General features: G+C 54.7%; 14 protein-coding genes across 14 annotated transcripts; 5 read left to right on the top strand and 9 right to left on the bottom strand.

Annotated features, from left to right (window-relative positions):
• Positions 1-584: 584 nt before the first annotated feature.
• On the top strand, positions 585-2,628 carry P153DRAFT_430681 (paraben-hydrolyzing esterase precursor). The gene is made up of 3 exons (XM_033672851.1): positions 585-990; positions 1,051-1,074; positions 1,221-2,628. The coding sequence occupies exons 1-3, from the start codon at positions 654-656 to the stop codon at positions 2,471-2,473; spliced, it is 1,614 nt and encodes a 537-aa protein (XP_033524868.1). The 5' UTR covers positions 585-653; the 3' UTR covers positions 2,474-2,628.
• Positions 2,629-2,653: 25 nt separating this feature from the next.
• On the bottom strand, positions 2,654-4,250 carry P153DRAFT_338325 (FAD-binding domain-containing protein; the record flags this gene model as incomplete). The annotated part of the gene is made up of 2 exons (XM_033665782.1): positions 3,736-4,250; positions 2,654-3,661 (listed from the first exon to the last, which is right to left on the bottom strand). The coding sequence occupies exons 1-2, from the start codon at positions 4,201-4,203 to the stop codon at positions 2,654-2,656; spliced, it is 1,476 nt and encodes a 491-aa protein (XP_033524869.1). The 5' UTR covers positions 4,204-4,250.
• A 409-nt stretch (positions 4,251-4,659) lies between these two features.
• P153DRAFT_314427 (uncharacterized protein) lies at positions 4,660-9,020 on the bottom strand. The gene is made up of 2 exons (XM_033664921.1): positions 6,396-9,020; positions 4,660-6,349 (listed from the first exon to the last, which is right to left on the bottom strand). Exons 1-2 carry the CDS (start codon positions 8,829-8,831, stop codon positions 5,090-5,092), a joined length of 3,696 nt encoding a protein of 1,231 aa, XP_033524870.1. The 5' UTR covers positions 8,832-9,020; the 3' UTR covers positions 4,660-5,089.
• A 590-nt stretch (positions 9,021-9,610) lies between these two features.
• Positions 9,611-10,311, bottom strand: P153DRAFT_384753 (uncharacterized protein; the record flags this gene model as incomplete). The annotated part of the gene is made up of 2 exons (XM_033670374.1): positions 9,611-10,151; positions 10,208-10,311. 2 exons carry the CDS (start codon positions 10,309-10,311, stop codon positions 9,611-9,613), a joined length of 645 nt encoding a protein of 214 aa, XP_033524871.1.
• A 2,675-nt stretch (positions 10,312-12,986) lies between these two features.
• On the top strand, positions 12,987-14,910 carry P153DRAFT_219008 (glutamine synthetase). The gene is made up of 4 exons (XM_033662610.1): positions 12,987-13,105; positions 13,173-13,205; positions 13,261-13,353; positions 13,626-14,910. The coding sequence occupies exons 1-4, from the start codon at positions 13,103-13,105 to the stop codon at positions 14,646-14,648; spliced, it is 1,152 nt and encodes a 383-aa protein (XP_033524872.1). The 5' UTR covers positions 12,987-13,102; the 3' UTR covers positions 14,649-14,910.
• On the bottom strand, positions 14,910-17,360 carry P153DRAFT_219134 (uncharacterized protein). Its single transcript, XM_033662611.1, has 2 exons — positions 15,791-17,360; positions 14,910-15,736 (listed from the first exon to the last, which is right to left on the bottom strand). Exons 1-2 carry the CDS (start codon positions 17,245-17,247, stop codon positions 15,172-15,174), a joined length of 2,022 nt encoding a protein of 673 aa, XP_033524873.1. The 5' UTR covers positions 17,248-17,360; the 3' UTR covers positions 14,910-15,171.
• Positions 17,361-17,451: 91 nt separating this feature from the next.
• Positions 17,452-18,216, bottom strand: P153DRAFT_366074 (uncharacterized protein). Its single transcript, XM_033667963.1, has 2 exons — positions 18,007-18,216; positions 17,452-17,915 (listed from the first exon to the last, which is right to left on the bottom strand). The coding sequence occupies exons 1-2, from the start codon at positions 18,133-18,135 to the stop codon at positions 17,613-17,615; spliced, it is 432 nt and encodes a 143-aa protein (XP_033524874.1). The 5' UTR covers positions 18,136-18,216; the 3' UTR covers positions 17,452-17,612.
• Positions 18,217-18,776: 560 nt separating this feature from the next.
• On the top strand, positions 18,777-19,280 carry P153DRAFT_384757 (uncharacterized protein; the record flags this gene model as incomplete). Its single annotated transcript, XM_033670375.1, has 3 exons — positions 18,777-18,842; positions 18,892-19,046; positions 19,091-19,280. 3 exons carry the CDS (start codon positions 18,777-18,779, stop codon positions 19,278-19,280), a joined length of 411 nt encoding a protein of 136 aa, XP_033524875.1.
• On the bottom strand, positions 19,091-19,747 carry P153DRAFT_366075 (uncharacterized protein). Its single transcript, XM_033667964.1, has 3 exons — positions 19,667-19,747; positions 19,465-19,616; positions 19,091-19,408 (listed from the first exon to the last, which is right to left on the bottom strand). Exons 1-3 carry the CDS (start codon positions 19,683-19,685, stop codon positions 19,361-19,363), a joined length of 219 nt encoding a protein of 72 aa, XP_033524876.1. The 5' UTR covers positions 19,686-19,747; the 3' UTR covers positions 19,091-19,360.
• Positions 19,748-20,224: 477 nt separating this feature from the next.
• On the top strand, positions 20,225-20,827 carry P153DRAFT_356249 (uncharacterized protein; the record flags this gene model as incomplete). The annotated part of the gene is made up of 1 exon (XM_033666633.1): positions 20,225-20,827. One exon carries the CDS (start codon positions 20,225-20,227, stop codon positions 20,825-20,827), a length of 603 nt encoding a protein of 200 aa, XP_033524877.1.
• Positions 20,828-21,854: 1,027 nt separating this feature from the next.
• On the bottom strand, positions 21,855-22,649 carry P153DRAFT_219252 (uncharacterized protein). Its single transcript, XM_033662612.1, has one exon. It carries the CDS (start codon positions 22,527-22,529, stop codon positions 22,023-22,025), a length of 507 nt encoding a protein of 168 aa, XP_033524878.1. The 5' UTR covers positions 22,530-22,649; the 3' UTR covers positions 21,855-22,022.
• On the bottom strand, positions 22,226-22,995 carry P153DRAFT_366077 (uncharacterized protein). The gene has a single exon (XM_033667965.1). The coding sequence runs from the start codon at positions 22,946-22,948 to the stop codon at positions 22,694-22,696; it is 255 nt and encodes an 84-aa protein (XP_033524879.1). The 5' UTR covers positions 22,949-22,995; the 3' UTR covers positions 22,226-22,693.
• Positions 22,996-23,415: 420 nt separating this feature from the next.
• On the top strand, positions 23,416-25,576 carry P153DRAFT_314446 (MFS general substrate transporter). Its single transcript, XM_033664922.1, has 4 exons — positions 23,416-23,807; positions 23,855-23,974; positions 24,028-24,303; positions 24,355-25,576. Exons 1-4 carry the CDS (start codon positions 23,604-23,606, stop codon positions 25,369-25,371), a joined length of 1,617 nt encoding a protein of 538 aa, XP_033524880.1. The 5' UTR covers positions 23,416-23,603; the 3' UTR covers positions 25,372-25,576.
• On the bottom strand, positions 25,377-26,994 carry P153DRAFT_430690 (uncharacterized protein). Its single transcript, XM_033672852.1, has 3 exons — positions 26,662-26,994; positions 26,025-26,603; positions 25,377-25,973 (listed from the first exon to the last, which is right to left on the bottom strand). The coding sequence occupies exons 1-3, from the start codon at positions 26,669-26,671 to the stop codon at positions 25,567-25,569; spliced, it is 996 nt and encodes a 331-aa protein (XP_033524881.1). The 5' UTR covers positions 26,672-26,994; the 3' UTR covers positions 25,377-25,566.
• Between the last annotated feature and the right edge of the window lie 725 nt (positions 26,995-27,719).

Consider the following 27,719-nt stretch of genomic DNA (forward strand, 5'->3'; position numbering starts at 1 on the left):
GCTAGCTAGCTTATAAACGTAAGTAAAGTAACCTTTCTAAATTAAATAGTAGTATTTTAGAGGGGCTAGGTATGGAGATTTCAAAAATTTTAATTCCTCTGAAGTTGGTGTTTTTGTAGAGTAGGTCTGCATGGATGTTTACCCGGCGACTATCATCAAGTGAGATTAGGCGAATGTCGCCCACCCTTGAACACCTTTTTCCCAATTGCGAAAGCCTTTGCTGGGGACATAGATGATGGTCTCATTCATCTATCAACCACGAAACAACTGCTATTAAATGGAGTATCTGCAATTCCATGTTCCATGCTGGCTTTTCCAGGACTTTCGGCGTCACGATAAAGGATGCGTCCACAAGTCAAGCTTACATTGACGATGTAAACAGATGACGATGAAACAATGCTGGAATATAGAGATACTAGTCTGCGTAAGAAACACACAAACTTCGTATAAGCCAGAACATCAAGAATACGTCAGACAGACCGTAACGCTATTCACAAGGAACCAACCGAGCTGGTCGACCATGTAAACCCACCCAATCACCATACGCGAATCCACCTGCGCCACACCACCCTACCTCCATCTTAGCTCTCACCCTACAACCACCATCTCATCACCATCAACCACCCTATCCGCCTGAAAAAAGAAGAACCAAAATGTTGAAGCCCTCCAAACCCTACACACGGGACCTCCAATTCCGCGGCATCGCTTCAGGCCTGACCTACCTCGGCCCAGACTCACGCCCACTCTGCCATCTCTTCAACGGAATCCCCTACGCCCTGCCTCCCCTCGGACCATTCCGTTTCCAAAAACCCAGACCGCTGCCTCCATGCTACCGGTACGGGACGAGGGTGAATCCGGCGACCTTCACGGGGGGATGTGGGTTGTGTCCACAACCGGGAGCGTTTGGGGAGGTGCTGGATGCAAGCATATGGGATGAGGATTGCTTGCAGAGTAATGTGTGGGTTCCGGTTGGGGAGCCGCCTGCTGGAGGTACAGATTCGAGCTCGTCGTGTTATGGGTTTGAGTGGTTTGGCTGATGTGTTTGAGTAGGGTGGCCGGTGCTGTTTTGGATACGTAAGTTTTCAGGACTCTCCTTGTGTAGGGGTTTTTGACTTTGCGAATGTTGGGATTGATGTTCAAGTCAAATTCTCGAGGGAAAACTCCCTTTGATATCATGGATCCGGGAGATACATATACCCACCTTGGCTAACCCATCACAGACGGGGGCTTCCTCCAATTCGGTAGCCCAAATGACATGGACCTGCGCGCCCTCCTCAGCGAATCACCAATCCAATGCATCGTCGTTGCACCTGCCTACCGCCTAAACCTCTTCGGTTTCCTCGCCTCCTCGGAGCTCCAGCAATCATGTCCCGACTTTTCCGTGAACCTGGGTTTCTGGGACCAACGCATGGCACTCCAATGGACGTGGGAGAACATCAGCTACTTCGGCGGCAACGCATCCAACATCACCATCGGCGGCTACTCGGCGGGCTCGCACTCCGTCTTCCACCAACTAGCCTACGACCTAGGCGTCCCGAATGAGAAAGCCATCATCAAGAGAGCGCTCATGCTATCTAATGGGCCGGGTGTACAACCCAAGAGCCTAGACGAAGCACAGGACCAATTCAACGAATTACTAGCAGTTCTGAACATCCCCACCACCCTATCCCCAGCAGAAAAACTCGCAAACCTCCGCGCCCTCGACACAAAAACACTAACCGCAGCAAGTCACAGGATGAAGTTGCACCAATTCCGCGCCGTAACAGACGGCGCCTTCGTGCGGCCCAACCTCCTCTCCGAGCTCGACAACGGCACCTTCGCAACACGCATGAAAGCGCGAGACGTACGCCTCATCATCGGCGAATGCAGCGACGAGCACTTTGTGTACGGGACGTGGCGGCCGCCGCAGCCGGGATACGAGAACATGCTGCACCGCCTGGAGGCAGACTACCCGCGCACGGCGTGCCGGGCTCTCATGGCGCACTATTTCCCCGGCCGTAAACTACCTGCCAAGTATGCGAGCTGGCAGGAGGCGTTCGGTCATATATACGCTGATGTGCAGATCCACGCCCTGGAGCGCGGGATGGTGGATGGACTGGTTCGCCATGGTGCGGGGGAGTTGATGCATCGGTATCGAATCGAGTGGCGCGCTCGGTGCGTGGATAAGAGGGTTCCGCGGAGTTGGGGCGCGACGCATGGGGCGGATATGGCGATGTGGTTTTGGGGGAATGGCGAGGCGCTTGAGGAGGGGGAGAAGAGTGTGGCGAGGGAGGCGTTTCATGGGCCGCTGAGCTGCTTTCTGAAGGGCGAGGAGATGCAGTGGGGTACGGAGCGTGCTATGCAGGTGAGGACGTTGAAGGGGGATGGGCGGGTGGTGGTTGAGGAGGATACGAGGCTTGATGAAGGGTTAAGCTTGTGGAATGCTTTGAGGAAGGCGGGGTCTGTTGGGCGGGCGAGTGAGGCGAAGCTGTGATGTGTGTTGTGGAAGTTGTGGTGGGAGTTTAGGCTGAATCAATGTATTTATGGATTATGATCAACTCATCCGAGCCTACAACTCTGATGTCTTGACGACCCAGAGCAAAACAGTCTAAATGGTATACGGGATATACAAATCCTCTCACTATCATGAAAAAACTTACCATTCATACAACCCTTACAACTTCGCCCTCTCCTCCCCCCCATCATCCTCCAGTCTAAAAACCTTATCCGGATTCAAAATGCCCCTCTCATCCAACGCCCTCTTCACCCTCCTCATAGCCTCCACCCCCTGCCCACCCACCTCCTCAAGCAACGCATCCCTCAGTTTAAGCCCCACACCATGTTCCCCCGTAACCGTCCCCTCCAGCCTCAGTGCCAAACTAGCAATCTGCCTCAACACCCTCTCCACAGCCAGCCTATCCGCCACAGGACAAATAATACTCGAATGCACATTCCCATCACCCACATGCCCGACATTCGCGCAAAACCACTCCTTCCTATTACGCGACGGCGCGGCAGCAATAAGCTCATGCGTACCCTCCACGAGCGCCGCGAGATTGGAGATCGGCACCGCGCAGTCGGAGTGCATGAATAGATCGGACGGGTGTTTCTTCATCGTGAGCAGCGCGCGGCCGATGCATTTCCGCGCGCCCCACAGGACGTCGATGCGGTGCGTGTCGGCAGTGACCTCGTACGAGAGGGCGTTTTGCGCCTTGCACAGCTGTTCCACGGCGCGGATCTGGTCGGTTAGAAGCGCTGTGGACGGGCCCGCGAATTTCAAGAACAGAGTTGGTGTCTCGGAGAAGACTTGCCCGGCGAGGCGCGAGTAGTTGACGCAGTGCATTTGCGGGCCGTCTGCGAGCTCGAGGGCTTCGAGCTGGTGGCCTGCTTTCTGCAGGGCGACGACGACGTTGACGCCGTGCTGGAAGGAAGTGAAGGTAGCGAGGCCGACGTGCAGGTTTTGCGGGAGGATTGCGAGTTTGAGCACGGCTTGGGTGACGAGGGCGAGGGTGCCTTCTGAGCCGATGAGGAGGTGTGTGAGGTCGTAGCCTGCGGAGGATTTTCGGGGGCGGTTGTGTGTTTTGATTATGGAGCCGTTTGCGAGGACGGCGGTGAGGGATATGACCCATTCTTTCATTGTGCCGTAGCGGTAGGCGTTTGTGCCTGAGCAGGACATTGCGATCTGAGAGCTGCATCAGCGTTTGGTCTTCATTGCTATGCCACCCCGGTCCACCAGAAATGACAACCTCCACTCACCATCCCCCCAACACTCGCCCCCGGCGCCGGATCCACAGGAAAGAACAGCCCCTTCTCCCTCAACACCTCATTCAGCTCGACCCACCCCAGCCCCGGCTGAACAACAACATCCATATCATCCTCATTCAGCCTCACAATCTTGTTCATCTTCTCAAAGCTCACGCAAATCCCACCCCGTGTCGCCGTCAGCGCGCCGCCAAAACTCGTCCCGCTGGAGAATGTGGTCACTGCTACAAGGCGCTCATGGCACGCTTTCAAGATGGTGGAGACGTGCTGGGTGGATGTGGGGAAGAAGACTGCGAGGGGGGTTTCGTGGGGCTGAGCGGGGGAGTGGGGCGTGTTTGCCTTGGAGGTTAGGGTTTCGGGGTCGGTTGAGTAGGGGATGTTGTGGGTTTCGAGGTGGGATATTAGGCTCGTGATGTTGGTTTGGGTGTGGTTGTATGTGTAGGATGAGGGTGGTTGAGGCATGTTTGCTGTGTAATGGGAGAGGGCAGTTGAGAGTGATTGGGAGTGTGGATCTCGAGATACACGGGTGTGGGCGTGAGATGGGATGTGGTCTGTCTGGAGTTATAGATGCCGAAATCTGGGGTAAGCTGTTGCCGCGTGCGCGAGTCATGCGGGCGCGCTAGGATTTCAAAGGTCGTCGTCGGGTAATTGTCCGGACGTCTCCTGCGCCAGCCGCGAGGTGCTGGGGAAGAAACACCTGGAAATGAGAGTGGAGGGTGCAGCTGGAGGAACGACGCGGGTCGACACAATATTCTTACCGTCTCTTCTGTTTCGTTTTCTCTTCCGTTCCGAGGTTGCACTATGCTCTTCCCCGACTCCACACCATAGACATTAGTACAAACGTCGACGCGGTCGCGCATATGTACTATGCTATCAACATCAGTAGTCGCATCAATAGTCATCTCATTCAGACATAGTCGTACGACATAGCCTGCGCATTTGGATTTCTACTTACTCGTCAAATCAACACGTCGGCAAAACTCAACGCAAGGACCAAAGCAGGAAAACGAATCAAGCTATCATCAAAGAACAAAACCCATTAGTCAATGATGAAAGGGGAACGCAGGTATCCAAAATGGGTATGAGAAAAATACATAAAAGGTTCCATCGAAATATCCACAAACCAGAAGGAGGGTTCCTTCATCCAAAGCCGCAGTAGCTTTTCCCGACTCCAAATAGAAGAGATGCAAAAAGTACAAGAAGGGGTAAAGAAGAAGAAGAACAATAACAAGAAGCATAAGCAAAAGGGAGAGAGAAAGTAAGATCTTGGCCACCAATCCAAGACGCCAGCCATGTCAACCATATCCTCATTCATCAAGAAACCCAAAAGTGGAAAAGAAAACGATCATCACGTGTCGGAATTAGTCGTCTTCTTGCTCCTCCAGAACCTTCTCTTCTTCTCCGGTTCTGCGGGCACATCCTTCTTCGCCGACGCCGGAAGTTCTGCCGGACCAGAGTTCCTCAGGAAATCAGCAAGATCACTCGTTGCAGTGTTTCTCGCACGCGTATCTACGATCGCGGGGGCACGCGTCTGTACACGAGAGGGTTGGTGGCCGCGAGTTGCGTCAGGGATTGCAGTCGCAGACGACGAGACTGATGAGTTGGAGGAGCTGTTCGCGCGGGCTTTGGCTGCGGCTATGGCCTCTTGACTGAGCATGAAGGGTTGAGGTTTGCTGGTGCTAGGTGGATCCATGCCGCTTAGGAAATCCATCAGGCTCTCCTGTTTGGGCTGGTTGGAAGGAGGGAGTGCAGTCAGCTGGTCTTCGACTTCGTCGTCATCGTCATCCTCCTCGTCCGAGATGTCGATTGCATAGGGGTCCTTTACACGTCGGCGAGTCCGTGTTACGTGAGGCTCGGAACTTGATGCCATGTTACCAGTCAACATTTGTGGGGTGTTGGAGTAGGCTGGTTGCACAACGTTGGGCGCTGGAAGAAGGCCGGTTCGAGAATTGACGGTTTGCGTGGAATGCTTGGAATTGAGGGTTGAGGCTTTGGAGCCGTATGCGGCTTCGACGCTGCCGTGGTTACCCAGCATACCATCAAATTGGTCAGAGTCGATCGTGGTCCGAAACGGTGCAATGGATCGATTGATTCTGGGGTGACCATCGTCAGGTGGTCCCTGGCGGATGAAATCGATTAGTTCGTTGTTGCCAGTGCTGAGGCCCGCTGGACTGCGTGGCTCCATATTGACCCGCGATCTCGTGGATAGTGCGTCGGCATTGCGGTTCGACTGTTTCGTTGACGAGTTCCGCGTAAGCGAGGGCGACGAAGCACCAGCAGAGTGTGTACCGTTGCCACTGATGGCGACAAAAGGCTGCACGGGCTTTTCTTGTCCAGGTGAGGGTCCAGTCGATCGAATGAAATCGGCAAAGTCACGCATAGATTCAGCCTCAATCCGTGGCTCCCTCGCAAGTGGTCTGATGACGACTTTCCTACTCGGCGAAGGTCTGTGATGAGCAGCTGTTGGACCCTTGTTTCGCGACGCAGTCCTGGCTGGTGACCTGTCTGCGGAAAAGGAGCTGTCTCTGTCAGTGCTAAGCCGGGGAAAGCCAGTGACAGGCGATGTAGCATGTAGGCTCGGCTCTACTTTCTGCACAACGGGCGATTCCTATGCAATGTTAGCAGTGGCTGGGCGAGCGTTAGGACACACTCACAGGATCCCGCATATTCGCAGGCGTAATCGTGTACTTGACTGTCTCCTTTCCCTTGACCAGCGAGTCGAACTGACGCTCACGGTCTGATTCTGACATGCGCTCGCCAAGATTGCGCGAGAGTGACCGTTGACTGGCGGTTTCAATGTCGTTATGCATAGTAGTGAAACTACCTGGCCTCTTCGTCGTGGGGGAAGACGATGCACCTTGCTGGGTAGTAGATATATCGGAAGACGACCTGTGCGAGGAGGGCCTGGAGCGCGCTGTGTGCTCGACAGGACTGCGTTGCATTTGACGTTCAGCGACGGAGATGGGAGCCTCAAGAGAGCGATAGGATGGATTGCGCTTGGGGTTCCCAAAGTGCGCACTCCTTCGCTGAGCGTTTTCAGAGCCAACTCTCTGATGCGCCTTGTTTGTCTGCTGCTCTCCCTCTTGCAGCGCAGGCAGTGGTGCGCCACGAGACCTTGGCTCAGTCAAGACCAGGTCATGGGGTGGGCTGGCAGCGTCCGGACTTTCGTGGCTCGAACGATTTCTCATGAGCGAACGCGTAGGCGTAGGCGTGTTGCGGGCAGACGTTGAGGACGAAGAGGCTTGACGGGGCTGAGCCTCTACATATCCTCCGTTCGCAGCATGTTTGCCCTTGTCGGCAGCGTGATCCACAGGAGCATTCGACGTGCGTGCAATGCCAGTGTCTCGGGGTTGGTCGACCTCGTCGTCGGACTGTGAATCATACAGGTACGAACGGCCTTCGTGCGGGGACGCGATTGGCGTAGCTACGGGTGTTTCTCGGGGCGACTTTAGAGCAGAGCTCCGGGCAGAGAAGGTGCGCACTAGTCCGGGCGACCCCAGCTTCTCGACTGACATCCTCTGGGAATGCATGATCTTGGGTTCGCTCTCGTAGCCGCCTGACGTGGTTTCAGGCTCTTCTTCGACGTTCTCGAACCGCGATGTCCTGATGGGGCCGACTGTGCTCATGCGGAGGCCCATGCCGGTCGAGGCAGCAAAGGCGACCATATCGGCGTCTGACTCGGAGTCGCTCTCGTCGACTCTCCTCGGCTGGGATGCGCCGTCGAGCTCGTCGGCGCCGATGTAGGAGTCGCGGTCGTGCATGGTCGTCATGGGCGTCTCAAAGGGCGTCTCCGGTTCTGGGGCCGTGGCGGGCAAGAGCGGCGAGTAGGGGCCTGTCTCTGGTATGGGCATGGACAGCGGGCGACCGGGGTGGAGTCTGCGTCGAAAACTGTCGACAGAGGCCAGCATGATGACGCTCATCGGGCGCTGGGGACGGGCTGTGGGCGTGTGCGTGCCGGAGCTCTCGGTGTCGTCGTAGGTGCGCGCCAGACCGGGCACCTCGATCTCGTCGACGTCGTTGTCGCGCTGGGGCAGCGGGATGTTGGCGGCAATCTGCGTCTCCGTGGGCGTGTGTGCCGAGTCGAAGGAGCGGCTGTGGGGCAGCGACGAGAGGGTGCTGTCGCTGGCCTGGCGGCGGTGCAGGCTGTGGGCGCTGGACAGAGGGCCCACGCCCCGCGCCGACGGGGGCGCGGCGAGCGGCGAGCGGACGCGCTTCCGCCAGGTGCGCCACAGGCGGCCCAGGGCGGCGTTGAGGGCAATCTTCTCCACGTCGGGCTCCTCGATGACCAGGCGCTCGAAGGACGGGGCGTCGTCGCCGGTGGCGTGCTGGGCGAGCTTGTGCAGCTTGGCGGCGGTGCGGGCAAAGGCGGCCTGGGCGGCGACCAGCAGCGTCTGCTCGGCCACGTACTCGACGACCGAGGTCAGGAAGATAGCGGCGGCCCACGAGACCAGGCCCGTGTCGTCGTCGTCGTCGTCGTCCATGCTGAGGCCGCGCTCCTGCTGCACGTAGCGGTCCTCGTCCTCGTCCTCGAGCTCGCCCAGGCGCGTGTAGACCATGACGCGCAGCCGGGTGCGCTTCCACACCTTCTCCACGTCCCAGCGGTCGGCGGTGCGCCCGTGGGGGGTCGACATGTCCTCGTCGTCCTCCTCGCCCGTCAGCAGCCCCCGCAGCTCCTCGTCGGCCGCCTCGATGGCGTCGCGGGCCAGGCGCGGCTTGAGCACGTCGGCAATGGCGGGCCGCACGGCGGCGAGCGACGACGAGCGCGCCGCCGAGAGCAGGGCGAACAGCAGGTGGTCGAGGAAGGCATTGAGCAGGGCCAGCGCGGGCTCGGAGAAGACGGCGTTCTCCAGCTCCTCGCTGTCGGCGTCCTCGTGGCGCAGCTGCGCGTTGACGTGGTCGGTGACCATCTGCGAGGCCACCGAGGCGGCAATGTAGGCGGCGGCCGGGCGCACCGTCGACGGCATCTGGAACGTCACCGACGACGCGACCGAGGGCCGGTCGCTGCTGAAGCTGGGCGTCCTGCTCGAGCGCGACGACACGTCGCCCGTGTCGGAGCGCGTATGGCGGTGCATGGCCGGAGAGGGGTGCATGGCGGCGTGCCCGTGGATGGTCGACGATTTCTAGGGGTCGCTCTGGATCTGGTACCTGAGAGCAGAGGCGAGGCGAGCTAGGCGTTGCCCTGCAGGAAGCGGGTCTGCGAAGAATTCATGCGCTAGGGGAACGATGGAGCCGCTCGAGATCGCGAGAACATCGAGTGCCAAGATGCGTGCGAGAGAGCCTATGTGCGTGTGGGAGAGGGAGTGCGAATTGCCGAGAGTTGAGAATGGGAGTCGACGTGACGGACATGGGCCCTGGCGTCGATCAGGCCTTCACCAGCGTTTCTAATTGTCCGCTTCCAGTAACACGCCATGGCCTATCGCTAGCCCTACCCAGATGAGGCCTGACCGCGTTGCTGGAACCCTTCTCCGCCTGCCTCCTCTATCTGCATCAACCCGCTATCGTGAACGAACATGTACATCCTCTACGTCAAGTCTGCCACCATCAGCAATTGTGACAGCCAGTCCAGACACATTCGCATTGTCACGTCTCGCCAACTAGCTATCTAATAAGAGCAACTGGATGGTGTGGATTGCGACAAGTCTAGTTCGTCGTGTTGATATTCCGTGACTGACATGTCTCACGGAACGTCGTGATCGTATAGTTGCTGTTACCTCATGGCGCAAGTTGATTCGTCGTACATGTTGGTCCGTGCGCACCCCTCTCGCCCATGCTGCTCTCTGCTCCAACTTCATCGCATAGGATGGACCTTCTCACATTTCCTCTTGCCTAGAACAGAGATCAAACCACAGCTAGTCGATTCCAACCCCCTTCAAGAGAACCGCTTGCGCCCATCGTTACTCGCAGTCTTCATCTCGAGAGACCACCAACCCTTCCAGTGATAGTACCATCTGTGACCCTCTGAATCACCCCGTGAGCCGCAACTTCCGCCAAGGGAAAGAGCACAGTTACCCTCTTCGTATCGCACTGAAGCTGCCTGTCTCACTTCTCGTTGTTGCATCTTCTCTTCCACCCTAGCCCATCCGGCGATGCTGACTTTGGCGAATGGTCTCCAACCATCTCCACCCCGCGACTTGCGAAACCTGCAGTCGACGCAAGCCTCTTTGCTGTTAACGGACCCGATGTTCTCTGCGTAGAGGCACGGCGTATACCGACCATCGACGATTCGAGCCCGACAGCAAGGCTCTCCCACGAAGCGCTCACGACCCCAGTGGCTGCAGGGTCGATGGTAAACGTGCTCGGTGTGACACATGGGTGAGACGGACTTCCAGTACGGTTTCTGCAGAAAAGCACGTCGCGGGGCCCTTGTTGCAGAGTTCAGGTAACGTAGGGTCTGGTACCGTATCGGGAAGCTGGGTAGCTGTTAATCAGTGCAGACGCTGCCGTGTATATACGCCTGCACACAAACTTGGAGACAAGGAATGGATCACAACGCCGTCGTTGTACAGTCCGACCAGCATTGTGTCTAGCAGTGTTTCCAGATTCGGTCCCCTTCTCCCGACTCCTGCGCATTGTTTGGACCACATTGTTACAAGACAATCTGATTGTGCGCTCCACTCTTTCACCCACAGCACTTCGTTGCGGCAGAGTTCCCGGACACGCGGCGGAAGTAGATCGGGGAGAGTTGGAATTCCGCAACGTACAGAAGCTGGAGGAAACATCTTCTCGACGTCGACACCTGGACTTATTATGAAGAAGACTTACACCTCATGGCTCTCTCCACGTGGCTGCTACGACCCGTGGTGACACGATCCATCTCCTCGGGTACTGCCAGCGGGTCGAATTAGCACCGCTTTACTGAAGCGAATGCGGTCGTGAGAAGGCCAGGCTAGAGCTGGAGCGGAGACAACAGACAACGGCGACGTAAAAGCTAGACTGGTGTTGTAGAGGCCGCACCTCCAGTACAACGAAAGGGCTGTCGTACGTACAACGTCGAGCATCATCCAGCTCCAACGCTATTCGCGACTTCAAGGACCACGCGAACCTACCTGCCAGGTCAGAGGCTCAACGTTACCGCAATGGTCGATGGATGTATCGCATTGTATGGGTTGTGTCTAGACGGATTCCATTTCTTCTGGGAGTCGACAATCCTTCACTAGCCTTGACCAGCATCACCATCATACCTCTCGGTTCTGAGTCGGAAGCCATGGAGCCACACAAAAGCATCCATCCTTGGCGAAGTGGCCACCATCCGTCGCGTCTTCAGGATACGCCTCGGGAGCATCAAACCTTTTGAATAAGCCAGTGGGAGACATCTGGAGGATAGGGAATGTTGCAGCGCGCTCGATAGATAGATTTCGGTGAGTGGTTGGCAACGATGATGACTAACACGAGAGCGTGGCTGCGTAGATGGCATCATCAAAGGACTCAGACACCACCGCGCTCTCAGCTCTGATAAGCCTACCCCGGACCGCTATGCGACTGGCACCGTCCCTGAATGTCTAGTGTCTGGTGATCAGCCGCAGCCCAAGACCTCCGTCTCTCCCCGAGCTCACTGCTGAGCACAGCCCATCATACAGGTGTACCTACTGCAGGTACACCCGCCGCCGCCACCCCACCAGAGGCACGCCGTTCTGCACGTCCCCGTTAACTCGACCCAGTCGTGCCACGCACGAGCTGCGTCAGTTGGCGCCTGTCCGCCAAGAGAGAAGGTGCGGTCAAAGCAACACCTTGGGGAGGAAAGTTTCGGGACAGGCCATCCTCATGCAGAACCACTAGGTCGACAGACGCGTCCCAGTCGCATCCCGCATCCTCGTAAGACATGCAGCTACCCACCACTAGAAGTTACGCATGTCGCTGGGAGGAGACTGCGATTCCTGTTGACGCACTCGGGCATGTCGGACGAACTACGGCAAAGTCCCAGGCTCACGACTCGACGTCCCCTGCCGTAAACTAGACAAACGAGATCCCTTGCTCAGCGGAGCCTGGATCTGGGGAAGATTTAAGCATATTTCAACCTCACCTCCTGCACGTTGGCCTTGCCCAATGCGGCCATGAAGCCGCACACGCCTATCTTGATGTCAATTTCGCTGCTCTGTGATGCTGCCGTCTTTCCCCCATGTACCGTGCGTCATGACAATCCAGACACATGCACTTTCCCACAGAGAATGATGCTGCGTGGGTCAATTCACAGCAGAAGACGAACGGCTCAGCAGCGGCCGGCATTACGTTTGGCGATGCGGTAAGGGCTTATCTTGGGTTGCAGGGATGCTTTATCTTGGCGGATACGCCACCAAACCCGCTTCGCCGCACCCCAACATGTTCGACGAGCCACGTTTGCGCGATATCTGGTTCCGACATCGCCTGCGGCCTTTTCTACCTGCCCAACCTCTTTCTTCACGTCCGTGGGGTTTGGGCGTGAGGGAGAATCTGGGGAAAGCGAATCGAGGCTTGCAATCACAGATGGATCTGACATACGCGGCGGCTGCAATTCGTCGTAGATACTCTGCGCGTCTCTATCGTGCCTTGGCCTGCACGCCCCGCCACGCGCAGGAGGATTGCGGAGCATTTTGACTGGACGTTGTTCTTTCCGTCTTCTGGCTCAGAACGGGAAACGGCTGCGAAAAGTCCTTATCGCACCAGGCCCCCTCTAGTTTCCCTTATGCATGATGATGGTGCTGCAGGTGCAAGTGCAACGAGCATTTGCATGCTTACATTGCTGTGAGTTTCTCCGTGCGTAAGACATACGCGTCTAGTCACCTTGGAGGGGTGCAGGGGCTGCTGATAGCGGCAAACAGCAATGGCGAGAGATGGCCATGGTTCGGGCCATCTGAGGGATATGACCAATTCCATGGTCTGCATGTGTAAATTTAGTAATACCTCGCGACGCTTTCCAGGAACAAAGCGGTCAAAGTCGGATCGTGTTGGGGCTCAGCCGCGAGCCGTAGCCAACCGAAACTCGCTCTTTGTGCTACCGTGAGGACGCTTTGAGTAGCAGACGACTGATGCTGTGAGTAACTATCAGCGCCGAGGTGAGCCATATAGCAGATTGGGCAGGCGCATCCACAGGCGTGGTTCCGGTTCAAAAGCAGGTTGCGGAAGCTAGATAGTGGGCTGCATCCTTTGGCGCGGCCGACGATACTGATTGCGCTGCATTGCTTCCTCATCCCACGGGTGCAGTCCGGCGAGCGCCTCTTGGCTCAGGGATTATCTGACCGAGACAGTCAACTCACTACTTATAATAAGCCGCCCTGCCCCCAGTCATCTTCTCCATCCACACACCTCCCCTCCACTTTGCCTACATCTACCTCTCCCGGCAGATCCCCCGACACCCTTCCCCGTCGTCAACACACATACCGCAGTCATGGTAGGCTCTACAACCAGCACCATGCCAATTGGCAGTTCCAGGACAGTGTTGCTCACAGACTTTGCAGGCAGGGTCAACAATCATCTCCAATGCGGCCAACGTAAGTTGTACCTGATCGTGTGCCGATACGAGCTCCACTAATCCATCCGTGACAGCTCCAAAAATACCTCGCCCTCCCCCAGAAGGGCAAGGTCATGGCCGAGTACGTCTGGATAGACGGCACAAACGGCGTCCGCTCAAAGTCAAAGGTGAGCCATTTTCTGTCTCTCTGCTACACAGACAATGCATTGCGGCGTTCGACGATAGCAGAACAAGTGGGCATGGTCCGGCAGGCGCGTCGAGCTGGGCCGTCCAGTCGTTGGTCGTCGAGGGTGACCTCATACCGCGCTGCGGGTCGGCTGGTGGCTGCATGACCTGGCGTTCTGCCTTATCGCGCCCCACGATAAGCCCCGCGAACCAGCCCCTCCTTCACATGACCACGAACATGAGCACAGCACAACAATACTGACTGCCATGACAGACTCTGAGCAAGAAGGTCGAGAGCATCTCGGACCTCCCAGAATGGAACTTTGACGGCTCGTCGACGGGCCAGGCTCCCGGCGACAACTCGGATGTCTACCTCCGCCCCGTGGCCTTCTACCCCGATCCGTTCCGCCTAGGCGACAACATCCTCGTCATGTGCGAGACATACATGTCGGATGGATCGCCTAATGCATACAACTACCGCCACGACGCCGCGCTCATCTTCAAGAAGCACGCCGAGCACGAGATCTGGTTCGGTCTGGAGCAAGAATACACTCTCCTCGACGAGTTTGGCTGGCCATATGGCTGGCCCAAGAACGGATTCCCGGCGCCCCAGGGCCCATACTACTGCGGTGTCGGCACCGGCAGGGTCTTCTGCCGTGACATCGTCGAGGCCCACTACAAGGCCTGCATGTACGCCAACATCGAGATCTCAGGCACAAACGCCGAGGTCATGCCCGCGCAGTGGGAGTACCAAGTCGGTCCCTGCAACGACATCGACCTCGGCGACCAGCTCTGGATGTCCCGCTTCCTTCTGCACCGTGTCGCTGAGGAGTTTGGTGCCAAGGTCACATTCGCGCCCAAGCCCATCCCTGGTGACTGGAACGGTGCTGGTCTGCACACCAACGTTTCCACCAAGGAGACGCGCGCCGAGGGTGGCATGAAGGCCATCGAGGCTGCTATGGAGAAGCTCTCTGCCCGCCAGGCGGAACACATGGCCGTCTACGGTGCCGACAACCAGCTGCGCATGACAGGCAAGCACGAGACAGCCTCGTACGACAAGTTCACCTGGGGTGTCGCCAACCGTGGCTCCTCCGTCCGTATCCCCCGCTCCGTCGCGGCGGACAACAAGGGATACTTCGAGGACCGTCGCCCAGCCTCCAACGGTGACCCTTACCAGATCACCGGCATCGTCGCCGAGACCATGTTCGGTAAGGCCGATGGTGCTGACGTTGCTGCTTTCGCCGAGAAGGCCGGAACCGTCGAGACGGAGATGATTGTCGAGGTCGTCAAGCCATAGATGTGGCTTTTCCTCTTCCTCTGTCACCACGTACTCTCTTCATACCCCCTCCCGATTTTCCTCGTTGGATCATGACATGACATGACACTATTGTCGACCATGACTTAGATCGCTGGCTGCTTGGTTTGGGCTTTTTGTCCAACCTCGACTCCCACCCTACCACATCCCCTTTTTACACCTCATACCTCATACCCCACCCATCCTTCACGATGCGGCGAGACTCTGCATGAACGGAACGATGTAATTTAGAGCGGCAATGAATATTCCATGAACACTTCATATGATTGCCTTTGTGATTTGCTGTTGTCATGTATGCATATATTCTAGTAGTTCATGGTTGATCTTGTCCGACGAACTTGATACTTGACGAAACAAGTTCACATCACACACCATACACAAAAACTGCACATTTCCTTGAGAATAAACCTCCTTATTCATGCCCGGAAAGTTGTTCCAGCCCATTCCATCCCTCGAATCCCGCGCACAATGCTAAGAATAATATATCCATCTCCCCACCACCGCCTCAATCTACACGCCCAACCTCCCGCCTCAACCACTCACTCCACACGCCCAGATCCCCACAAACATCCAGCGCCCTACCCAGCCTCTTAACCTTCTGCTCCGCCAGCTCCACTTTATCCATATCGACGTCGCCCGCCTCCCTGGCGGTGCTCTGCAGGGTGGGCAGGTCGAGGATGTTTTGCTCTGCGATGAGGAGGTCGGCGTTGGGCTGGATGTCGAGGGTTACTGTTAGGGGGGGGTGGAAGGCCGTGGTGTCTTTGTTGTTTTCGGTGTCGGTGGAGGACGGGAGGAGGAGTGATGCGAGGAGGGAAGAGATAGTGGGGTTTGTGCCGGGAGTTGGTGAGGAGGAAGAGGATAAGGGGTGCGGGATGTGCAATGTGAGGCGGGGGGCTGGGGGCGTGTACGACAGGTTTACGTCGAGTTGCAGCGTCTCTTCCCTTCCCTGCGTCTGAGTCCCCGGGTACGTTTCCTCGCAGAACACCGCGCGGAGGAGGCTGGTTGCGCAGGCATACTGGCGCAGTATGGGCAGCACCTCTACGATCTGCTTCGGGTGTGCAAACGGCAGGCTGGTGAGTATGCAGCTGTATTCCATCTTAGGGACGTATAGGCTCATGTCGTGCCGTCTATTTTTCCTCCCGCCTTCTTTGTCGACGACAAGGACAGTCCGCGAGGCGCGGATCTCGTGCGTCCCGCCACCCGTGCTCGTCATGCCGGGATCCACGTCCCCGGGTCTCAGCGCCAGGCCGACAAACGTCGTGGCGCGGAATTCTTCTGGTCGTGGCTCGATGCCGACGGATTGGTAGAGTTGCATGTACACGGTCAGAGGGACGACGAGCGGGGGGTTGAATTTCGCGACGAAGCGGATGTTGGGGAGGCGGCCTGGGGCCGAGTCGAGGTGCATTGCGTCGGTGTTGGTCGAGGGTTCTAGGTATGTTGGTTTGGGGTCGAGCCAATCTATTGACGGCGCGTTGAGTAGGATGGTGTCGAGGGAGGCGTTTGTGTCGTTTGCGTCTGCGGGCTTTTCGATGGCGTCGCTGAGCCAGGAGGGAGATATGCGGATTGGTGTGAAGAGGGCGGAGGGGGAGGACTCGCATTCTATGGTGAGGGAGTACATTTTGTTTGTTGCGGAGTCGTCGTCTTCAGGGTATGAGGGTTCGGGTTGGGAGTCGGAGTTCTCTTGTTCCTTGCCCTTCCCTGAAGTATGTTGTGATGGCCGCGGTTTTCGTATGATATGCCGCCTGTCCATCCAATACTCCAGACTCAGCCCCAGACACAACCCGCCGTTCAACCGTGGGCGCCCACTCTTCTTGCACATAACCTCTCTCTCCGCCTTGTGATCCATATAAGACGTATTTGCTTCCATAACGGCGAGCGCCATCTTCTTCTCGTGCTCGAATAGCCTCCGCAGACTCGTATAGACACCCGCGATGGCATCGTAGCAGCTGACTCCACCATTCTGCGGCGCACTCAGTTTATCCAAAGTCAACAGCTTCTCCAGATTCTCGGCAAACCGCTCGAGCGTGACATTGATCTTGCTTTGTCCGGGTAGGGGCTTCAAGCTTCTCACCAAGATCTGAGAACCCGTCGCGCCAAAATTCAGCTCAGGATGTTCGCCATCCAGGCCAGTCTGAAGGTCGATTGTCGCAACCTCGTCATTGATGAAGGAGACTTCGCACATAGCGTTCTCGCCAATGACTAGGATATACGCGTGTGCCTTGCCGTCGGGATCCGGCTGAACCACTATGTCTACTCTCTTAGATAGTGCAAGAAGCCCCTCCTCGCTGACGCGCCCGGGCTTCTCCTTCAGCGTGTCGAGGATCGTGTGCAGCCGGCGCGTCCTCTCCGCCTCGTCTGCGCGCCCCAACGAACTTGCGCTAAGCCCCAGCTGCGACATGCCCAGTCCGCTCATGCTGATACCCATGCCCACCCCGCCCTCGTGGAGCATGTTGAGCACCGCCGGTGAGTCGTAGTTCATCATGCCCAGGTTGCCCGTATGAGGAACGCTGCGCGGGGCAGGCGAGGAGAAGGCGGGGAGATGCCCGGACGGCGTCTTGCTCGAAGGTGTGGGCGTCGCCATTTTGGTGGGAGCTCTACAAGGCTCGATCGCGTAGTCGGAGAGTAAAAAATACGGTCGTTATTGGGGGATGGCAGGCGGTATCATATTGTAGTTGAAGCTTGGGTGGAAAGCAGGAAGCATGAGCGAACATTGAAGGTGAAGCTCGCACGAGTCATGTCTTGGCAGATAAATGAAGGCGAGCAGACAGCACGCCTGATAGAGCAACGCGTATAATTAGTCTTATTTGCTCTGGATCTGGAAAATCGAGAGTCGCCTATGAACGATCGTCAAGTAAGTTGATCCTTGCGCCGTAAACAAATCCTCAGGGGTATCACACGCAGGTAAACACTCCAAACGCCCTCGCAACCACACCATACCTCACATCCTCAATCCACCTCCACAACCTCCATATCCTCGTCGGCATTGTCCGTAGTCCTACCCCTAGTCCTGACACCCGCCGATCTTCCCTTCCTCCCATTCGTCTGCCCTCCCACAACCTCCATTCCCTCCTCATGCGCCCTATACTCAATAACCCTCGTCCTCTTCTTCGGCCTGCTTTCTTCTTCTTTCTCCGCCCTGTCCCGCACTTCCTGCTCCCATCGTTTCCGGACCTCGTCCTCCATCTTGTTCTCCAGGCTATGGAACGAGGCGTGGTGGGTGCAGCCGTCGCATTCGTACGAGGATGAAGACTTTTCTAGTGTTATCCAATGAACAGGCATTTGCGAGGCAATTGCAGGGGTTGAAAACTGAGCAAGAGAGGAACTTGACATGTCGACGTACCTTGAGCGGATGTAGCATGAAGCGCAAACAAGGGCATCGTGGCGAGAGTACGGATTGCTTGAAGTTGCATTGACCGCGAGGCGGAACGTAGTTCATTTGCGTCCAGATATTTGGTGCGCGGTTCGTCATGGCAGTTGACGGCGGGTGTATGAGAACGGGAGGGTAGAAATGGTGTTAGAGGTACATGTTTATACTAGTGTGAGATGGGTGAAAGGTGTGTGGATTGTTATGTGCACATCACATCACGTCTAGCGCGCGAATTCACGTGCACAGATACCCCCACTTCACATATACGTCACAAAACATCTCGCCGCTTTCCCGCATTCTTCGAAAATCTGGTCAGACAGCGACAGGCAAACAGACCACCACACTGTCTCTTTATATGCTGATATCGATTGTATTTCCCTTGAACAACAAGAAACGTGAAACATAATATTTTTAGTGGAAGTTCGTTGCTGAAAACAATGCCCGCCACTGATGCGCTGCGATTGCCTTTTGTCCGTGGAGCGAGGGCAAATGCTAGCGCTGTCCAAAGAGTATGGCGCGCGGAACGCCGCAAAACCAGTGCCATTGTGGCAGCGCTAGAACAGCAGAGACAGCGTGGTGGTGTGTTGTGCCGAGCCACTGATCAGCAACGCGGGGTACTGTTATCGACGTATAAAGTCTGGACGCGTCGTGATGTGATACCATCAATTACTTCGAAGACCTCATCCGTATTTCCAAAGCCATACTCGAACTTATTTTATCTTCTCATCACTCCATCTGTTACAATGCCTGAAGGTGGATGCATGTGCGGCAATGTCCGCTATAACATCATCGGCGAGAGCGAGGCAAACGTACGATGCCTATATCCACTGCCTGCGTCACATACTGACCGGTTCCAAGATCCTCTGTCATTGCTTGGACTGCCGCAAAATCGGTGGAAGCACGTATTCCAGTAACAGTCTTTACTCCGCGAATGGTTTCAAGGTCACCAAAGGAACTCCAAAGCAGTACAAGAAGGTTGCGGATGGCGGTAATGATATCGTTTCCAACTTCTGGTATGTAGCCCTGGGTCCTACGGAAGCTTATCTAACAACCCTAGCGGTGATTGCGGTAGCACCATGTGGCGCGAGGGAGACACCTTCAAAGGCAAGTTGGTTGTGAAGGTCGGAACACTGGATGACACCAGCGTTCTGGACAATCTGAACCCTCAGGTTGAGCTTTATACGCCAGCGAGGCCTAAATGGGTTGCTGCTATAGACGGAGCCGCGCAAAAGAATGGCATGTCTTGAAGTAGTTTGATTGTATGGCGGTGGACGAAGGGATCAGGTTGCTAGCCAGAGAGCGATGTGCGCAATTTCTAAGCAGAAATCTACTCCGAATCAGAGGTCTCTGGCTCTTTGAGACGTTCTTTCATCATCTGCCTGGTGTCAGAGTCGGTTCACGCGCGTGTGTGTATGTGTAGGCAATACTCACGTGGTTGAGGCGTGCCTTGAGTTCGTTTATCTTGGTGTTCTTCACCAAAATATGTTCTTCGTCCAGCTCCTCGATGATGTATTCGTTGCCGTTCCTGCTGTCGATGTCGACCAGCATGGCTTTGATGGACGCGTCGCACTTGACGAGCGTGCCTGGCGATGTGTCAGCTAAGATACCGAGCAGTGCAAAGAAGATCACGTACCGCTAACAGCTTTGACCATGCTGAGGTGGGAGGTGGAGTAGAAGCGGCGGGGTGTACTCAGTTGAGTGGTGTTGCTGTCCATCAGGGTGCGCAAGAAGAGATCTGAGTTGCGCAATGGCTTGGCGGTGTAGATCGTGCTTGCCTACTTGGTGCGCTGTAGTCCTGCGATGTCCGCATCATCAATGTTGGGAATCTCTTCATTACAACTCAGGAAGTCGTCCTGACAATGTTGTGTCTGGTTCTACCTGCGTCTTGATTCTACAAATCTAAGAACATCTCTTTGTCCCTTTCAATGTTGCGTCTCTTTCTACTCAGCGTCCGCGCGCTTCATGTCTCTTTCTAGACGCACCGCTATCGCAACCTAACTACCCTTGTCGACTTGTTGAAAAGCTCTTGACACAGGTGAAGATGTGCTATCATCAGACTAAAGGTGGTTCCATACACAATGGCCGGACCACGCTGTTCCTGATGTCATTGTTGCATCTGACCGCATTCTTACCAACTATCTATGCTCAAAGCATTACTTCGATCATTACACTCCCTACTACTTCATCCATTATGTCGACCCTTAGTACCCAACCTTCTGAACTCATAACTAGATTCCTCACACACCCACCGTCCTCATCGACCACAACGCCGCCCCTACCAAGCCAACCGATCGACGAAACGCAACAAGGCCCCGTTCTAGCTGAAGGCCAGACAGATGGCCAGAAACTGCGCACAGACGAGAATGTATTCAACTACTATTTTCTTTTCTTCGCGCTCTTCGGCGCACTGGTAGCGGGGTCTCTATGGTGGGCACATCGCCGAAGGAAGAAGCAAAAGGAGCAGACGCGCTTGAGTGGACAACATGCACTGGCACAGGACTTGGAGGGCTTGATAAACACACGCCGCTTTATGCATGGGGAAAACAGTCACAGTCAAACCGGGGCGTTGATTCAACGCGAAGAGGGACTCGACGAACATGGCGAAGCTCCGCCTCCGTACAAACCGAAGAGCGAGGACACTGTGGCTGCTGGTACCACACAGAGTATGGATGACTGCGTCACAATTCCTCTTAGAACACTTTTGCGGGATGGTGTAGAGCGAGCTCAGCCTCCGCTATACGAAGAAACTACTGGCATTGGTAGCGCCTTGCCTGCCACACCCTCGCGCCGTTAGACACAAAGAAAACACTACTTTGCCTTACAACTACTGCTGACACAACGATGACTACGATTCACGGACACACTATATCTATGCGACAGACATTTGTCCCAGCACAGCGATGGAGTCGAAGGTAGCGCTTATGAACGACTGACAACCACATGCCTTTTATCTCGTACCGAGATCGCCGCTTACATTAACGCGCAGAGAATGAGGCGGGAAATTGTATGAGAGAGCACCGCACACATGGACGAAGAAGCGAAGACAAAGATGCACGCAACTTTCGGCTCGATAACCGATAACTATGGCAATACAAGAGCATCTCGCTTGCTGATGTGGCAGCATTCTATCCCCGTATTCCGAAGCTTTGGAGATCTCTTCAAACTATCCGCCCGCGAACTTCTCGTGAGCTCGCAGGCCTTGGCTCGAAGATCTTTCCGTCCAGGTCTACCAGTACTCTACTGTTGTAGCCATCACTTGACACTGCTACCAATCTGACATCAAAATGGTAGGCGATGAGACAAAGCACGACGAAGGATTCGAAGAACTTTAGTGGGGAAATTCGGTTGAGAACTATGTTGTGGTAGCGAATGCGGCTGACGCATTACAGCGGACCCAATAAACTGTCGTACCAACCCAATGGGATAGTACCAGCAAAAGCAAATGTAAATCTTAAACCCTCTCGAACCCGAACATGATCCTAAGTCCTCGTTATGTATCGACGTGTGTCGTGGAACTCCTAAGTTCGCGACTAAGGGCTCGTCTAAACATCGAGCTACACACTTGCGGGGATCAAGGTTTTCTTTATTCAATAGTTTGTCTTTATTGAAAGCAACACTGTGACCCTTCCCCATAGAATCTCCCCACATCGTCATCTTCTCCTTGGAATTGCTTTTCCCCGTTTACGAAGTATCCACATCTCTCTTCTTCTCTCCTAGGATACTACACATCAAGCTCCCAACACCACACGCTACATCCGCTCGATACTCAAAGGCGACTTCACAGGTTACAAACCACGACATCAACTTTCTGACGAACGGCGCACACACGCAAATATCTCAACGTTCCAGACCACCTCCACGACGCCTACAAACGCGCCTAAACTCTTGCGATCCGCGCACAGTCACCTCACCTCAATATTCCCCAACCCGCCATCCAAATGTCTTCTCGAAGTAACAGCTCAGCCAGCACGAGGACTTCATCCTCCTCGTCATTTTCTTCCAGTCTCGCGCCAGATCCTAGCAAACTCACCCATTATCTGCGCGAACTCATCGTCCTTGCCCGCACCACCCTTACGCCCAAATACAACGCTATTCGCAAATTTCGCTACACACACAAATACCAGTGTCAAAGTGAGCGCATCAACGCGTACTTTACCAAACACCGAGGCGGCGACTTTGATGCCATGCTTATGTGTGTTCTTGAAATGCAGATCGTTGCGCGCATGATTGAACGAGGGCTGACGCTGGAGGGTGGGAAGGTGGATTGGCCGGTCTGTGCGTTGGCAGGAGAAGATGAGGAGGGGATGCGCAAGGGGGCTCATAAGCGTGTTGAGGGGTGGGTGTTTGGAGGAAGAGAGGTTGTGATGCCTGGGGATGAAGAGATCCGTCGACCCGCAAAGATATCCCCGATCTCTGTAGAGATGAGCATACCACAAGAATAAATAACATCGACAAACCACGTTCAGTGAGAGATGCCATGGGACGAAGTTGTGCATGCCAGAAATTGTAACAAATGTTAGGTGTTCGTTGAGGTATCATCCAGTGATCTATCAACACATGAACCTATCCCGCAGTCCATATTACTACCCATCATCTCCTCATGCATTGCCCTTCTCTGCTATCTATCTTATCGTCGTCCTCCATCTTCTTACTCTACCGTCTACGGCAGGGGTCCCAACAGTACAGTCGCACAAGCCGCCTGGCACGTCCCAAACGCAGTGTTGCACGCGACAATACTAGCAGGAGCCGTGGCACCAAGTGTAGCTCCCCACGTAAAGCCAGCAGCTGCATAGCAGGCCATGACTACCGATGAGCAACCCGCTTGGCATATGGCGTAGCCAATCGGACCTGCTGTAGCGCAAGGGATGAGAGCGAGCATGGCTGTGAGGGTTGTAAGGGTCGTGGGGAAACGCATTGTGGATAAGTACCGTGGATTCGTGTTTTTGATAGATTGCTTTTACACCGTGTAACTTGGGGTTGAACTGCTGGTCACCTAGAAGATAGAGAATAGAAAGAGACATGACGGAGTGACGCGATATATACCGAAAAGTGAACAAAGAAGCATACGATCAAGCTGACAGAATGGTGCTGAATGGGAGGGAAGGCGCAAGAATCAACTTGATCATATCTCGTGGACTGATGACTTCGCGATGTGCTGTGACCTGGAATGTGTCGCTTCTGTTATCTTCTTACACGAAGTCTTACCACTGTTGGTAGAACCAAACACTATTTCGCACGTTAGACGTTAGTAGGATGTGTCAGAGCAAGACGGAGACGTCGATCGATAAAGATGGATGTTTGGCAGAGACGTGTGATGATTGGTGGATCTGATCTCGCACAAATCAGCGACCCCCGAAGTCGCTTTTGTCCATCACGTACGCAAACATGATCTTCAATTGCGAGCTTGCTCCATCTCGGCAGACCTTTCCTACATTCGGATCTGCTATGGTCGGATAAAGAAATATCCGACATGGTATGCTGCATACCGTCGGCAAATCGCCGCGCCACATAGCAAAGTGTGCTGGTGGTGACTGCTTCGAGTTTTGTTCTCCTTCTCGACGTAATTAGCAATGTCGAAAAGCGATGGAAACGTTCTTGAGTCAGAGAAGGCGATCCAGGACTCGGAACGAGCGGTGGTTGCGCATCAGGCTTACGACGAGAAAGATGAAGAACTGGCGGCGGTGAGGACCGCGGATTCTGTGCGCGAGCTGCCGTTTTCGAAGGCGCGGTGCGTGGCTCTAGTAGCAACGATTGCTGCTGCGCCTTTCCTGAGTGTGAGTGAAGAGTTCGGATCGTAGAGGGAGGCTGACGTAGAGAGCAGACAATGGCTGTGCAAGCCACCGTCATCATATTGCCTACCATAGGTGAAGCCCTGGACATACCGACCAGTCGGCAACAATGGATTGTCTCAGCGTTCAGTCTCACATTTGGATGTTTCCTCGTACGTTTAGCTCAAAGTTATGTGCGTATGTGATCGACTAAATTGTAGTGTAGCTTCTATGGGGCCGTTTGGCAGATGTATACGGCAGACGCCTTATTTTCCTATGGGGATCTGTAGCCTTTACTATCACCTCAATCATACCACCCTTCATCAGCAACGAAATTGGGTTTAATGTTTTCAGAGGTCTGCAGGGTCTTGCCGCAGCGGCTATGGCCCCAACTGCATTGGGCATCCTGGGAGTTACTTTTCCGCCGGGCAAAATGAAAGACATTGCATTTGGATGTTATGGGGCAGGAGCACCTTTAGGCGGGATCTTCGGTAACATATTCGTGCGAACCCAACCAAGTCACCTCGTCCGATCAGATGCTAATCTATTCTAGGGCGGCGTTGTCGCAGAATATCTTAACTGGAAATGGGTCTTTTGGATCTTCGGCATGGTTTCCGCCATGTGTACTGTCGCAAGTTACTTCGTCATCCCTCTCCCACCGATTCAAGACGAGCCAGTCATGCGAAACACGGTGGATTGGATAGGCGGAACGCTCATCACAGTCAGTCTCATCATCCTACTCTTTGCACTTTCCGAAGGCAACGTCGTGGGTTGGAGGACACCATGGGTGCCTACACTCATCATCGTCTCTCTCCTCATGGTGGTTGCATTCGGCTTTTGGCAGCACTACCTCGAGACCAAAACGCAGAGACGCCCGCTCATGAAACTGTCGATATTCAAAAATAGAAAGTTCACAGCTGCTAATGTGGTAATGGCGTTGTTTTTCTCGTCATTCAACAACTATATCATCTTCGCGACCTACTGGTTCCAGGACTTTCAGGGCCTCTCAGTCATCCAGACAACGCTTCGATTCATTCCAAACGGAGTTACTGGAGTTCTTGTGGCTTTGATCACAGGTCAGATACTCTCTCGCGTCCGCGGCGACGTCATCCTTGCGTTCAGTAACATCTGCGTCAGCATGTCTTCTTTGCTTTTCGCCATTCCAATCCCAACTCACACCACATACTGGGCGTATGGGTTTCCTGCCATGGTATTATCAGTCTGCGGTGCCGATACAATATTCCCGACACTCACGCTCTTCGTGGCCAAAACGCTGCCGCACGAGGATGCGTCTCTCGGAGGCGCCTTGATCTCTGCGGTAGGCCAGATTGGGCGTGCTATTGGGCTTGCCATTGCAACAGCAGTGCAGACTGCGATTATTGCAAAGAAAGAGGGTGTCGGCGTTGAGGAGGTCGGTAGTAATGGTCACGTATTGGGGCACTGGGACGATGCGCTTAAGATCGGTATTAGAGGAACGGCTTGGTTCAACTTTGGTATGAGTCTTGCCTCGTTGGGCGTTGTGTTGGTATTTATTAGAGGTATTGGCATCATTGGAGGAGGGAAGCGTTGAAAGGCCATTCGAACGCTCTGCGGCTAGGGACACCGCAGCAATCATTCCAAAAGCCCGTGTCTTCCAACTGGGCTTCATGCAACATTCCAAATAGATATCACACGTGGTTTACGATCAGTGAAAGCCATCGAATCGGGAAACAAGTTATCTACCAAAATTGCCCTTTGAAGTTTTGTCCATATTATATAAAAACTTTCAATGTCCGGAATCCACAGGAGGTCCCATGAAGTCATCAAGCTCCACAAGAAACATGGAGCCAATGATGAACCCCAATAGACCTGCGAGCAAAGCTTCATGCAGAGCTCGCCTCGCGACGATCAAGGCGAGAACGGTTAGAAGTGTCGTGAAGACTGTAGCAGCGAAGATGATGGCCTTCGTATATACCATGCGATCTTTGCCGGTATAATACGCACCGAGGGCAGAAGAGGCGATCGCCAAAGTGATGGTGACGATGATCACGATCAACACATAGAGTCGAGTGCCAGTGAGAGGCTCACATGGTAGGCTTGCAGTAGTGGCTGTATCGCTCTGATGCCCTTCCTCAGCCAGGCGAAGCTGGTTGTGATCCTGATTATGAACGTGGTGTTGGAGGCATATATTCTCTGTTGAAAAGAATCAGTAGATGGCAGATGATATAGAGGCCGTCAACCTACCACGGTCGTGAGGTTGAGGAACGCGTGTTTCTCCAGCACCGTCACTATCGTTGCCTGATAGCCTCCCGAGACCAACTTGATCGATGACTGGCTTCTTGTGTTTGTGCCTGAGACTATTTGAGGTACGCTGCTTTGCCCTTGCAGTACCTTTGAGCGGTAGAACAGGAGCGACGTCCTCATTAGCTATCCAGTCACCCATAGCAAGTAGTGCGTGCTCTCGTACAGCACGATCGCTAGCCTCCGCTTCAGATCCGGAACCATGTGTAGCCGATAACGACGAGATCGATGGCGCTTTTGCCTTGCCTTTGCCCTCGGGGTCGTATATCGGATAGCTTGTACCAGTCGAAGTGGGCTTGGTGACAGTCGACTCTCCAAGGGAGCTAAAAACGGCGGTTGACGACGAGCCTAGTGACGGCAGGATGTCAGAGGTCGGCGAAGTAGCTCGAGCTAGGCGTACAAGGTCTTCCACGTCGACGGCGTCGCGGCCACGCAGGGCGCGTGTTAGAGGGTCATCGTTACGCAAGAGTATTGCAGCTGTGGAGGATTCGGCCGGCTCAACTATGGATCTTTCGAGGGAGGCTACACACATGTGTATCAGATATGGTGAACAACAAGATGATTGAATGAAACATCATACCTTGTGCCATATTTGTTTGGCGAGACAGTGTTGTTCTCGAGCGGATATATAATCACTACTGGAGCACATAGAATCGGATGAACTGTGGCGTAGGGTGCGGAAGTCTAAAGCGTTTTTGGGAGTAGAACAGTGGAGAAAGCGCCAGGAACCCCAAGAGCGGGCGACCAGCTGTATGGCGTGACGAACCAGGTAGGGAGGTGGGAGTTCTGCCGAGAATGAGATGTAGAGGCGCATATTAACTATATAAATGCGGATGGCAAGTTGCTACCAACCGGGCACCGCTACGAACTGTGGATACGAGGTTTGTCTCACATCTCGCCAACCATTACCAAGTGAACAGAGCTAAGCACTGCTCAAGAGAGCTGACTTGCATAATGAGAGCGTCGCCAACACTCTCCAGCCGGTGGCGCAGCGTCCGAGGGACCAAGATCTGCATGGTCAGTGATGTCGGCGGCTGAGTTCGAAAGCAGCGAGATCAACAACGAGGCGGAAGCACAACAAAACGGGTAGCGAGGACAGTTAGAACGTCAATACAGGTGAAGTCGACCAATCTTTTCAACTTGGGAAATGTTTATTTTCTGAGCACGTCGACGGAGTCTAATCGCGGCTCACGAGGCTGTCCACATCTGTCGAGCACCAATGCACCAATACACCAATTCTATGATTGATAGTCATTGGCAAGCTTGCATGCGCAGTGTGGTAGTTTTCGATATTTGCGATCAAGGAGGCAGGGTTATCGTCGATGTCGACGGACACTGCTGCGGACCAAGCCAGGAGCTCAGCAAGGCGCAGCGATCAGAAGTTCAGCATTCTTTCCTAGTATGAGCATAGCCTCTCTGAGACGGTGTGTCCACACGTAGTATACTGAGCAAGAGTCGTGTGGTGGCTTGAACTCGTCGCAGAAAACAATATTCTGACGCGTACCACATCGCAAGTTTTGTCGTGCAGTACCACGCGAGGGGATTGTTCGATTGTGATCATAAAACTTTTGTGTCGCGCCGGGCTCGACAGCCTTGGAGGTTCGCGTCAAGACCGCGTCGTGGACAAGAGGTGACGTA

Source organism: Dothidotthia symphoricarpi (genome assembly GCF_010015815.1).
Source record: "Dothidotthia symphoricarpi CBS 119687 unplaced genomic scaffold P153scaffold_8, whole genome shotgun sequence".
NCBI classification, from domain to species: Eukaryota; Fungi; Ascomycota; class Dothideomycetes; order Pleosporales; family Dothidotthiaceae; genus Dothidotthia; species Dothidotthia symphoricarpi.

Coding starts and splice junctions, on each gene's coding strand:
- P153DRAFT_314427 (XM_033664921.1), bottom strand. CDS start 8,831: ATGCACCCCTCTCCGGCCATGCACCGCCATACGCGCTCCGACACGGGC. Junction 6,350..6,395: donor CTGCGAATATGCGGGATCCT/GTGAGTGTGTCC, acceptor AACATTGCATAG/GAATCGCCCGTTGTGCAGAA.
- P153DRAFT_219252 (XM_033662612.1), bottom strand. CDS start 22,529: ATGCACAACTTCGTCCCATGGCATCTCTCACTGAACGTGGTTTGTCGA.
- P153DRAFT_366075 (XM_033667964.1), bottom strand. Junction 19,409..19,464: donor TCAAGGCACGCCTCAACCAC/GTGAGTATTGCC, acceptor GACACCAGGCAG/ATGATGAAAGAACGTCTCAA.
- P153DRAFT_430690 (XM_033672852.1), bottom strand. Junction 25,974..26,024: donor TCCTCAACCTCACGACCGTG/GTAGGTTGACGG, acceptor TCTTTTCAACAG/AGAATATATGCCTCCAACAC.
- P153DRAFT_366074 (XM_033667963.1), bottom strand. CDS start 18,135: ATGACGAACCGCGCACCAAATATCTGGACGCAAATGAACTACGTTCCG. Junction 17,916..18,006: donor TCATGCTACATCCGCTCAAG/GTACGTCGACAT, acceptor ACACTAGAAAAG/TCTTCATCCTCGTACGAATG.
- P153DRAFT_314446 (XM_033664922.1), top strand. CDS start 23,604: ATGTCGAAAAGCGATGGAAACGTTCTTGAGTCAGAGAAGGCGATCCAG. Junction 23,808..23,854: donor CTGCTGCGCCTTTCCTGAGT/GTGAGTGAAGAG, acceptor CGTAGAGAGCAG/ACAATGGCTGTGCAAGCCAC. Junction 24,304..24,354: donor GGATCTTCGGTAACATATTC/GTGCGAACCCAA, acceptor AATCTATTCTAG/GGCGGCGTTGTCGCAGAATA.
- P153DRAFT_366077 (XM_033667965.1), bottom strand. CDS start 22,948: ATGCGTTTCCCCACGACCCTTACAACCCTCACAGCCATGCTCGCTCTC.
- P153DRAFT_430681 (XM_033672851.1), top strand. CDS start 654: ATGTTGAAGCCCTCCAAACCCTACACACGGGACCTCCAATTCCGCGGC. Junction 991..1,050: donor TGGGGAGCCGCCTGCTGGAG/GTACAGATTCGA, acceptor GTGTTTGAGTAG/GGTGGCCGGTGCTGTTTTGG. Junction 1,075..1,220: donor GCCGGTGCTGTTTTGGATAC/GTAAGTTTTCAG, acceptor AACCCATCACAG/ACGGGGGCTTCCTCCAATTC.
- P153DRAFT_219008 (XM_033662610.1), top strand. Junction 13,206..13,260: donor TCATCTCCAATGCGGCCAAC/GTAAGTTGTACC, acceptor CATCCGTGACAG/CTCCAAAAATACCTCGCCCT. Junction 13,354..13,625: donor GCGTCCGCTCAAAGTCAAAG/GTGAGCCATTTT, acceptor CTGCCATGACAG/ACTCTGAGCAAGAAGGTCGA.
- P153DRAFT_219134 (XM_033662611.1), bottom strand. CDS start 17,247: ATGGCGACGCCCACACCTTCGAGCAAGACGCCGTCCGGGCATCTCCCC. Junction 15,737..15,790: donor GGCGGGAGGAAAAATAGACG/GCACGACATGAG, acceptor CATACTCACCAG/CCTGCCGTTTGCACACCCGA.